This window comes from Capsicum annuum, chromosome 11 (genome assembly GCF_002878395.1).
Source record: "Capsicum annuum cultivar UCD-10X-F1 chromosome 11, UCD10Xv1.1, whole genome shotgun sequence".
Taxonomy (NCBI): Eukaryota; Viridiplantae; Streptophyta; class Magnoliopsida; order Solanales; family Solanaceae; genus Capsicum; species Capsicum annuum.
The window spans coordinates 4,404,459-4,417,201 of NC_061121.1; the positions used below are offsets into that span (position 1 = coordinate 4,404,459).

General features: G+C 30.6%; 1 protein-coding gene across 1 annotated transcript; it reads left to right on the top strand.

Moving 5' to 3' along the window:
• The first annotated feature begins 392 nt into the window (after positions 1-392).
• Positions 393-1,768, top strand: LOC107847192 (transcription factor TCP18-like). The gene has a single exon (XM_016691414.2). It carries the CDS (start codon positions 603-605, stop codon positions 1,641-1,643), a length of 1,041 nt encoding a protein of 346 aa, XP_016546900.2. The 5' UTR covers positions 393-602; the 3' UTR covers positions 1,644-1,768.
• Positions 1,769-12,743: the final 10,975 nt, after the last annotated feature.

Sequence of the window (12,743 nt, forward strand, 5' to 3'; positions counted from 1 at the left end):
GGTTGTTCTAGTTTGACATTCTATTACAATTCATTTAAAATCAGCTATTTACTTATACTCATTTAAAATCCTTTATTTTAACACATATACAAAGTTCGAGCCAAAGCTAGGTTCACTCGAACCCAAATATGACCTTCTACGTCAATCCGACTCATATATATACTGATAATGTAAGAATTATTTGCAACTCAATGTATCTACGTTAAATTCAAAATTTAATTTATTGACACAAATTGGTTATAAATAGCTACTTTTTTCTTACTTGCAAAAGAGATTTCATATTCTATATATATATATAGACTATTCTAGGATTCTACCACTAGTTTTCACCATCATATATATATATATAGAGACACACACATACACCATATCTTCTTCTTCCTAGCTCTATTACTTTTAGTCATTCAAATGTGTTAGTCAAGCCCTAGTCTCTACCCTAATATACCAACTCCCAATTAAAGCTTCATCTTTACCTTTTCTTTATGTTCTTTATGGAATAAAGCAACACCTAATGTTCTTGAGAATAACAAAAACCCTAGCTTGATTGGCCAACTTTTGGAGATTAATTTGTTCTTTTAATTATTCTCACAAAAACCATATATATGTTTCCTACAAGCAACATCATCCATGACCCTTTTTCCTACACCTCACAAGAATTGCTTAAGCAATCCTATAATACACATGATCATCAAAACCCTAATTCAACTTCAAAATTAGTAGTAGAAGAAGAAGATCCATTTTTCTTGAACTTCCCTTCTCCATTTGATTTTGATGACCATGAACTCCCATTAAGCCAAATATTTTCTCAAACTAGTGATAATAACCATGGCACTAATCAAGCTGGTCCGGACAGCGCAATTAAAGATAACCATAGTGTTGACATTTCAAGATCTACACTACTCAGCGCGAAAATCATGGGAGACCAGAGTTCAAATCCAGACATCAGCAGGAAAAACCCTACTGAGCCGGCCATGGCCACATCATCAAAGAAGAGAAAACTAAGTGCAAAACCGCGAAGGAGGACAGGTAAAAAGGACAGGCATAGCAAGATTTGCACAGCTCAAGGTGTGAGAGACAGGAGGATGAGATTATCCCTTCAAATAGCGCGTAAGTTCTTCGATCTCCAAGACATGTTAGGGTTTGATAAAGCAAGTAAAACCATAGAATGGTTGTTTTCCAAGTCCAAGAATGCTATCAAAGAGCTCACAAGAAGCATCCCACTTGAAAACAATGAAGATCATAGAAAAATGAGAAAAATTGAGTCAAGGGATAGGACAAGAAGTGAAAAGCCAAACAAAAAGTGCAATCAAGATCAAGAATTGGATGAAACAAACCCTAAAAGTATTGATAAATTAGGGTCAAATTCTTCAAAATCTTATCTTGAAAATCAATTTGCTAATGTTGGTATCATGGAAAAATACTTAGGTGGTGCAAGTTGTTCCTCAATAACTTCTATATTTGATTATGACAATAATGGAGTAATCAAAGGAGGCATAGATAATATTTCTGACAATTATTGCTTCAATAATATGGGATTTCTTGAAAATTGTACTATCACAAATGAGGTTCAAATTCCATTTGCAGCAGGTAATAACAACCCTAGTTCAATTAATTTGAACAATTCAAGATTTCAGCAATTTTAGATTATTATTGGACCAATAAAATCATTTCTCCAGGCATTAGACTGAAATGATTTTTTATTTTTGTTTTGGTTTGTTGATGATTTGGAATATGACAAAGTTTGCAGAACTTTGGTACTTGATTGTAGAAAGACTAATAAATTTTTTTTTTTTTTATGTTTCTATCACTTGCTTTTGAGTTTTCTTATATTAGGTTTGGGATTTAAGTTTGTACATATATTGTTAGTAATTATTTTGCTCAAACTTTCCAAAATTATTATCGCGCTGAAGTTGAATTCTCAAACAAGACATATCACTTTAATTTGAAATATCTAATACACATTTGTCAACATTTTTTATGACTCGAAAGACCTTATTCGCCTATCTAGATATAACTAAATTAAGGTCTTGGAAGCTATATATTTTTTTTATATGTACTATATTTTAGTTTTGTCAGAAGAGGAAATAATGCTTGTAGACTTTAAACTAGTTGAGATCAATCATATGAATGTTATGTTTAATTAGATCCATTTATTATTTAGAAGAGTCATTAGTGATAGATTATAGTAACCTTAATTGTCAACTTACTGCAACCATTTATTATACTTCCTCCGTCCCAAATTAAGATAACACGTTATTGATTAAGAAAAATAATTAATAACATGGCTAGTTTACTATAGTACTCCTATTAAATGATGTTTATATTTTAATTTGAAGAAAAAATAATTAATGCAAAGAGTAAAACATGGAAAAAATTTTTGTCTCTTCTTGATTTGTGAAAAAAGACAAGTAAAATAGGAAATTTGGAATGGTTAATTTGGGACAGAGGGAGTATTATTCAGCAACCATCGCAAGTTTCTTTACTTCATAAGATCAATTCAAGGGGTAATAGTACTTGAAAAAAAGATTAAGTCATGTAGAATAGTACGTACACACGGCACTTAAAAAGATAACCTGATAATAGAGCCGTGATATTTTGAGATAAAGTAATAGAACGATGAAAATGTCTGATTATAGCATGATGGGAATGTCTGATTATAGCTCAACGCAATGCTTCAATAACTTGATAAAGAAAAGATACACTTTCATATTAGGTCATCAAGATTAAACTTGATCAAACAAGCAGATCAAAGGCTTTATTATTGAAAAAGTAAAAATGATTATTCAGCAATTATCACAAGATTCATTACTTGAGAAGATCAATTCTGGGGATAACCGTACTCGAAAACTAGATTAAGTGATTTATATTATTTGACGTACGTACGAAACCTAAAAAGATAGCCTGATAATAGAATCGTAATATTTGTGAGATAAGTAATGAAACGATGAAAATGTCTGAGTTATAGCACAACTCAATGCTTCAATAATAAACTTTAATATTAGGTGATCAAGATTAATAAAGTTGATCAAACAAGTCAAATGCAATTTCTACCCATAAATTGAAGAGACATTAATTTTTCTTTATGGTATATCTATTAGTATATTGTAAGTGTCAGATGCCCCACATTTTTAACATTGACTTTTTTTTTATGTACCTTCAAAATTCAAATTAAATTCCTGCAGTTTCTTAACATTAGTAGTAGTTATTAGTCGTTATACACACACATATATATAGTCAAAGTAAAAGAAAAGTCATGTGCAAAATCAATAAATATCAGCACATACAATTGAATGAAACTTTGCAGACAACATTCATTTGTAGTCCTTTATATTTGTTCTATAAATAGTTAGATGAGAGCTTTAGAATAACGGATAAAGTTGCTATCATGTGACCAGGAGATCATATATAGATCAAGTCGTGGAAACAGCCTCTCTTTGAAATGCAAGATAAGGCTACGTACAATAATAGACCCTTGTGGTGCATATATAACGAAAGCTTTAGTGCGCCGACTGTCTTTTAATTGTTATATGATCAACAACCAATGCAACTTTCCTATTTGTACATCAAAATTTAGCAGTCAAAAGCAATAAATTGCAAATAATGGTGCTTTCAATTATATGCCAAGAAGAAATATAGACAACTGACTAAATTATTCTGATTTTCTGCTATTTTAGTTGTTGTACCTCTAACTCCAAGGAATATTTTTAGGACCTTTCAGAAAATGTTATCGCATTCGTGTCAAATAATCCTTTAAATATAAAGTTTTTTTCTCGGAGGATTCGATGCTTATTTTTTGAAGCATCCGAGCAACATAGCTTCCAAGTTGATACATAGGTTATTACTTCATATAGATTTTGCCTTGGAATCTAAAAATTGAAACTTGTATTTTTTTATTTTCTTTTGTTTTTCGCCCTGGCGTCCGGTATCTATATGGTGTTCGATCATCTGAATTCAAGTCGAAAAGTCTTACATTGCAAGTAAAGGGTTTTCTTTAACAAAGACGACGCCATATCGAACAATCAAGCATGAGATCTATGGCTGAAACTTTATTTTGCTAAAGTTTCTCCATTGCGCTAATTAATAATTTATGTTTAACTTTGTAATTAATAGGGATGAAACCTAATATCTCCACTAGTAGTTGGACTTAAGATGTTATATATATATATATATATATATTTATATATGTTCTTACATAGTTCCATTTTCTTTTTTCACTACTAAATTATTAGCAGTGTACAACAAAGAAAAGGACAACAGTACTATTGAATGGAGCTATAATTACATTTATTGCAACATTTAATTTTAGAAAAACTGTACTATTTATCTATAGAGAAGAATAGAAAGAATTACATACTACAAGTCATTCCATTGAGTTGACCATAGCAAATTGAGGAGACCAACTCAATAAATTCATTCAAATAGAGTCAAAGACACATTTGTCTTTTGCTACAAATGATTTCAAGTTACCTTCTTCATGACTTATTCACAATCCAATATCATGACATGTATTGTTAGTTTTGGCTCAACAGATCGACCTTCAATATTAAAAAAAGACAAATTTTCAACCATAAAAAACCGACCACAAAATGTGGTCGGTTTTTTATTTAAAAAAAAAGCGATCACAAGTGGTCACTTTTATATTTTAAAATTTCAAAATAATAATTTTTATATTAATTATTATTTTCTTTACAACAAAAAAAATAAAAAAGTCGACCACTTGTGGTCTGTTTTAACTAAAAAAAATATAATTACAAATATTTTAAAAATCGACCACAAGTGGTCGGTTTTAAAAATACTTTTTAATTATATTTTTTATAAAACCAACAACAAGTGGTCGGTTTTTAATTAAAAAATAATAATAATTTAAAAATACCGACCACTAGTGGTCGGTTTTTTATTAAATAAAAAATAATAATTTTAAAAAACCGACCACTTTTGGTCGGTTTTTAATTATAATAAAAAATAAAATTAATTTTAAAAAATAACCAATATAATAATAAAAAAATAATTAAAAAGTAATTATTAGGAATTAAAAAAAAGTAAATAATTATATATATAATCTAATGTATTATTTTTTGAAACTATATTAATCACACGTAGTCAAAAACCAATATAATAATAATAAAAATCAATCAATTTTAGATTTTGTGAAAAAATTACACTAAAAAATATATCAAATAAAATAAATAAATTACGTTAAACATAATCTTTATCTTTTACTTATGTTTCAATATATAAAATAAATATTTTTCTCTATATATACGTTAAATGACGTTAAACATGCATAATCTCTGTATAATGAATATGTGTGTGTGTATATATATATATATATATATATATATATATATATATATATATATATATATATATATATATATATATATATATCATACTGTTGGGATAAAGATATTATACTCCTATTGCAGTCATAATAATATAATATATAACTCATAATTCATCAGAATATAATGAATGTGTTCGATTATAAGGTAATATACTTGTGGATGTGATGTAGATAGTACGCATTCAAGATTTCATATATATATATATATATATATGATGTAGTGATCGGTTGATGAATGATGTAGTCAAAACCTAGTAGAATCTATCCAAACATATTGAATACCTTGATTTGAAACGACAGAAGTAATAATATATATTGCACGTTAAAGTTATATTAATGTAAGTTAATCAAATTAATCGATCACTCATCAGAGTATGTATATGATATACGTCGCATTTTATTACTGGATAATATACTCGTGTACGTATGTGGTGTATATAATACGTTATATATTATTATGAGGTAGTAAAATCGTGTATGTGATGCTTATAGTACGTATTTAAAAGCTGATAGACAATTGAATAAATGCATGTATATATACGTATATTTCATGTAATGACGTATACAGTAATTGAAAGCTAGATAACTACTGAATCTATCTATCAAAATATTTTGAATGATATACGTTGATATATATCATACTATTGAGGAAATAGATATATTATTTTGTGTGAATGTAGATACGCGTATGTTGTTTAAGTCATAATAACGTAAGACAAGTATTACGAGGTTTAAATGGGGGAGGAAAGAAGTAGGGGAGGGAGACAACAAATTGAATCCTGAAACTGACATATACTTTCCATTTTCTTTGAATTTCAAATTTTGAATTTGAATTTTTTCGCTTAAAATTTTTGTATCTGAGTATATATGAAATACGTATCAAAATGAAATGCAGATTGATCACCAGCTAGTGGACATTGATTACCTATTAAACTTGGTATTTCTACAAATTATAAACATTTACACATTTCTCAACTAACATATATATATATGTGTGTGTGTATAATATTTTTAGGTACACCAGTCACCAAATGAAGCCGCATATGATCAGTTCTACAGAGATATTTCTTTGGGTCCAGTTGAAGCTCATGCAATGTCCTATTACATAGTAAATGTATTTAAATTTTTCACCGAAGAACACTCCAGAACAAGGAAAACAAACAATAGTGGTGTTTGGGTTAAGGGTGATGACTTTGTTGATTACTTTGACATCATACACGAGATCTTAGAATTGGAGTATGCTGGTTTTCCAATAAAAAAAATTGACCTTTTTCGATGTAAGTGGTTTGATCCAAGCACAAGAGACACAAGAGTACATAAGGAGTATAACATCATTGAAGTGAAGCACAATAAGTTGTATCCTGTTTACGATTCATTTGTTCTAGCGAAAAATGCTAAACAAGTGTATTATACTTCTTATCCGTTGCGCAATGATAAGTCTGATTGGTGGACTGTAATCAAAACAAAGCCTATAGGACAGGTGAAAGTTGAGAATGTGTTGAAGACTGCGTATCAAAATAAAATGCAGATTAATCACCAGCTAGTGAACATTGACTTAGTGGATAGTTTGAATCACCCGAAAAATATATTTGAAGAAGTTAATATTGCGGAAGAAGAGGCTGAGTGGGTAGGTGATGAGGAAACTTTCGAAGAGGGTGAATGATTTAGTGGAGAGTCTTCAGAAGAGGAAGATTAATTTGTGTAGGTAGTATTTATTATGTATTGATGTCTTTATGCTTTATACTATATATTTACCTTTATGTTTCTTGTTTAAGATTGATATGTAATATACTGTTTAAGAATGTTGTTTTCACTTTTTCATAATTTATATAGTAATAAAAATATTCTTGTCTATCTTGTGTTGTTGGAGCAATTTGAAATATGAATTAGTTACTTGGAATGTTTTCTTATATATTCATTTTGTCGGAACTAACTACTTGTTAACTTTACATAATTTAGATGCCAAGTGTAGGTAACAAAGGTAAGGGAAAAGTTAATCCTACAAAAAAAAAAAAAAAAAAAAAAACAACTTTCGTCTTATAGACGACCGACAGATATTCATATATCTGAGGGTCGGTTCGCTGACGCGCCAGCACGACCCTCATATTCTAGGTCGTCTCAGCATTCGGTTCCTGTTCCTACGCATGTGGGACCACTTCATGGGTCTACATCGACTCATTCTGCTTCTATCACCATGCCACCGCCATCACAGTACTATCGGACGACCGCTGGCACATTCGGACATCTACCATCATCAGTACCCTCCTGTAGCAGTCACCCAGATTTGTACAGTAATTCTGCTGGATTTATTGAGTTGTCGGATCTTCATCTTGGAGACACTTCATCCGGTGCTTCAGATCCGCCCACGTCATTGCATCCACCAGCACTTGCTTCGCAACCCGGAGACAGAGATGATTATGGGAGGCGTTAGCTTATTCCATATGGAACAGGATAAGATTTCTAAATATAATAACATTATTTATTTTTCATTACTATATTATTATTCTCTATGAAATTACTGTTTGATCTTGTGTTGTAGGTTTAAGCCGGATGCTAAAGTTGAAAAAATTGTGAGTAAATGCATTTGTCGACACTTCAACGGCTACTGAACCAGTTGGCAAAAGGTTCTAGAAAATGACAGAGAAAGAATGTAGAAAGAATTTCATATAAGGATTTAACTTATCAACTACTAATTAACACATTGTTAGAACAAAAGATTGAATATTATATTTTTTTGTTGTTGTAGAAATATTACTGGTGGGATTATGCAAATGAATGTGCTATAAGAAGAATTTTTTACAGAAGAGCTAGATCCAGATTTAACGGTGTGTTGGATTATGCAGAATCAACTTGGTACGATCTGACTGGATAGGTGAATCCTTATGGCAACAGTATATTTTCTATTGGAATAGCGAAGAATTTCAATTGTTAAGGGACAAAGGAAAGAAAGCTTGGGCATCATTCAAGGGTGGCTCTCTACATACTGCGGGTGCAGTTAGTATAATTGCTGTGGAGGAAAAAATGGTATGTAACTTTTACAGTTTTAATTGTTTGTTTCTATTTAAATTTTTAATTATTTGAAGATTAATAATTTTTTCATATGCAGGAAAAAGAAAAGGGTAGGAAGATATCCTTCGATGAGGTATTTGGGGAGACGCATGTGAAGAAGAAAAAGAACTCGACTGATGAAGATGTCTGGGTTGAGCCACGTACAAAAGCTGCCCATGTAAGAATCAAATTTTGAATTTATGAATCTTTTCCTCAAAGTTGATATTATTCAAGTATAAGTACTTTAATATTTTTTGACTATTAATTTTAACTTTACTTTGAATATAGGACAAATATATGCAGCTCCTTAGTGAGTTTCGTAGTAGTTAGCCTCTTGAAAGTCAGGGTCATCCAACACCCCAATATGTAGAGGAGGAGTTATGGGAACAAACTGTGGGTCTTGCAGTTAGAGGCCATTACTAGGGATAAGACAGAAATTATTTTGGCAAGAATGTTAGGTCTTTGTCCGATCCTACATCCTACACCTCTTCAGTTGATGGAGAAATCGTTGAATCACTAAAAAATACTATTTCTAAACTCACTGAAAAGCTTGCTAAACATAGAGAGAGGACGCAGAAGAAAGAGGAGGAAACAACATCACAAATCAGGATGTTGCAGGAGCAGTTCAGCTCTTTTATTCAATCCGCAGGAATTATTCCTCCATGTCCTGGTAATCCAGTTCGAGTTGCAAAAGGTCCAGGCCCACTGGATGATATCAGCACAGATGAGGATGCGGAAGACGAAGACGATGACGATGAAGATGAGTGGTAGCTTTTTCACTCTTGATTGTATTGTAGTTCGGATTTGGACATTTTTTTGTAGTTTTTACACTACATGTGATCGATTTTTGTGGTCGATTTTACTGTTTTTTTAGTAGTGGTTATATGTTTATCGTTCAACTATGTGCATCCAATCAAAAGTGTGCATACCAACCTACATTAGCGTGTCAGTCACTCTCTGTTGCCCTCCCTCGTCAGTCCGTCCTCTCGTCATCATGGCGTCACACGGACCATATATCACATAATAGTATCAATAATTGACCTATATAATATATACAACAAACATATTCAGTGAAATTTCACTAATAAAATCTGCGAAAAATGATGTATACGGAACTTTATCATATTTTATAAAAGTAGAGAGATCGAAAACTATATATAATCACCAAAATGTCATATTGCAGCATTATTTTTTTTCCCCTCTTTTGTGATTTATTTCCTCTTTGACTAATTGAAGTCCAACATACAAAATTGGCATCTCATGTTACTATGTAATTCAACACATTATGGACCACAAAAGGAAAGACCTCTTTTAAACTTCACCTAACATTAAGTCACTTTCATTTTAATTTAATTTCATAAAAAATTGAGCCTTTTTTCTTCAATAGTACTCCCTCCGTTTTAGAATAAGTGAATTGTTAAGGTATTTATTGGTGTTTCAAAATAAGTGAATTATTGATTTTTTTTTTTTCAAATTTACTCTTATAATTTGACAACCAATTAACTTTTAAAAAGGTATTACAAGGTCAATTTTTTCTTTTTGAGGGGTAAAAATAGAAAGTTGTGTTAAATTTATGTCTTTAATGTTTTTTTCTTAATCTTTGTGTCAAAATTCAACAATTCATTTATTATGAAACGGAAGGAGTAGTATTTTTATTTATTTTTTTATTTTTTTACATTCTGACATTTTGGACTCAGATCAGAAGTATATTATACTCCCTCCGTTTCATAATAAATGAATTGTTGGATTTTGGCACACGGATTAAGGAAAAAACATTAAAGATATAAATTTAACACAACTTTCTATTTCCCCCCCCCCCTTTTTTCCCCCCCAAAAAAAAAAAGTTGACCTTGTAATACCTTTTCAAAAGTTAATTGGTTGTCAAATCATAAGGGTAAATTTGAAAAAAAATTCAATAATTCACTTATTTTAAAACATCAATAAATACTCCAACAATTCACTTATTCTGAAACGGAGGGAGTATCTAACAAGAAAAAAGTGGGTGTAGGTTTGGTTTGCAACCTAATGCTTTGATGGTATTACAAAATTATATACAATCGGATCACCTATAAGGTAATTCTTGATGAAATATTTTATAAGTATTAATTAATTATTTAATTATTTTTTTCATTTCAATTTATGTGACATTAGCCCATTCCAAAATGAATAACACACTTCTAAACTTGAAAATATTAATTTTACACTTCTTTTTTTATCCTTAATAAGTACTCCCTCTGTTCGATTTTACTTGTCATTAGAGGTGGGCATGGTACGGTATGGTACGGTACGGTATTTTAAACTTTGGTACGGTAACTTCGGTTTTCGGTATCTAAAAGAACAATATCATTACCATACAAAATTAGTTTGGTATGATTCGGTATTTTAAAATTAGGTTTCGGTACTTTTATTTGATTTCTAATTACATATATTCATATAAAAAAACTATAACTTTAAATTTTAAAAACGTCTCAATCATGTTAGGCTAACAACTATTTTTGTTAATCAATTACATAAAAATAACATTTCAATCACGATTGAATAGTCCGAGATGCAAACTTTGAACAGCAGTACCTAAACTTAAGCATAGTACTCCTAAATAATAAGTTTTCCGAAAAATTTATTTCTGAATAAAAGCTACTTTTGTATTCAATATATATATATATATATATATATATATATCGGTATTTCGGTATTTTTTGCATAAATATCAAATACCAAAATAATTTAAAATTCCTACCAAATACCATAATATCCATACCGCGGTATAAAAAATTTTGATTTTGATCTGGTATTCGGTATATACCATATCATTCCCACCCCTACTTGTCACTATATTCCTAATTGCATTTTCATTTTTGCTTATCATTTTTAACATATCAAAAAGACGAATGAATTTTTTCTGTTTTACCCTTAACATTAATTGTTTATTCTCCAAATTATTTTCAAGACATATTACTCTAAACATCAATTAATAGAGATAATATGATAAAATAGTCATATCAATAATTGTTTTCTTAAAGGATGTGTCATATTAAAAAGTGACAAATAAAAACGAACAAAAAGATTCTGATACGTTGACATTACCAGTTTCAAAAAATTTACAATCACACAAATACTACTATATACATGTTTTAGATTAATATAAATTAAAAGAAATCGTTCCTTTATTTAAATTTCGTGCCGATTCAAATTACCTCACAGTTACTAACTAGATACCATGAGTTTTTTTTTTTTTCTCATTCGGTGTCTGGTGCCCGCATTGGAGCCCCGACTAATCCGGATCGCGTGTTGCAGGGCACATTAAGATGGCAGCGCTCCCAATAAAGTTTTCTCCATACCCAGCGTCGAACCCTCGACCTCTGATTAAGGGTGGAACAATCTCATCCACTGCACCACAACCCATGTTGGTAGATACCATAGGTTATATATATTTGATGTGTAAGAAAAACTTCATACTGTCAATGTACTATTAAACAATTATTGCCTTTTCACCAAATTGGGTTCTGCTAGGAAAAGCACTATTCTATTCTTAAAAATTGATATTTGGAAGAATACAGAAGCAGAACATATACTGCTGGCTGCAACATGTGGTGTCAAAGGTTGTTACTTCTGTTGGTGAGACAAAAGACTATGTATTTGTTTGTGTTTGAATATATATATAGTATACTATTTAAGCTCCATTCAAAAGATAGTAGTAGTAATTATTATTGTGTCACATATTGATTCTTCATGTGTTATCTTAAGGAAAGTAATTTTCTACTTTTATCGTTAATTTGTCAGACTTGTGAAAGAATCTTAAAATAGCCGATAAAGTTGTTGTCGCGAGTTCAAGTTATAGAAATAGTCTCTGATAAAAGTGCAAGATAAGATTGCGTACAATAGACCCTTACGGCCCGACCCTTCTGTAGCCCCATGCATAGCGAAAAATTTAGTGGATCGAACTGTACTTTTACACTTGAGAGTAAAAGTAACGTGGAATCATTATCATTGATGGGGTCAGAAAATTTCTATTTTAGAGCCGTTTGCACATGCTTTTTTGATCCTTGAAATGCTTTTTGAAGTGTCAGATGGCTTAGACTTTTGGGTTAATTTTTTGGAACTTAGTATAGGAATACTAGTAGGAACATAATAGATTAATAAACAATAATCATGCAGAAATATAAATTTTGTAAAGAATAAAAATCTCAAGAAGTCCAAATAAGTACTCGTAGCATAGCAAAAGAAGATGTACACACTTGTCTAGGGTAGAATAGCTGCCTCGATCAAGAACATAGCGAAATGTGATACTTGCGTGTGATATCATTTTGGATTTGATGATGGTAGCGAAATGTGATACTTGCGTGTGATATCA

What these genes read in the sequence shown, in the direction of transcription:
- LOC107847192 (XM_016691414.2), top strand. Translation starts at nt 603, where the DNA reads ATGTTTCCTACAAGCAACATCATCCATGACCCTTTTTCCTACACCTCA.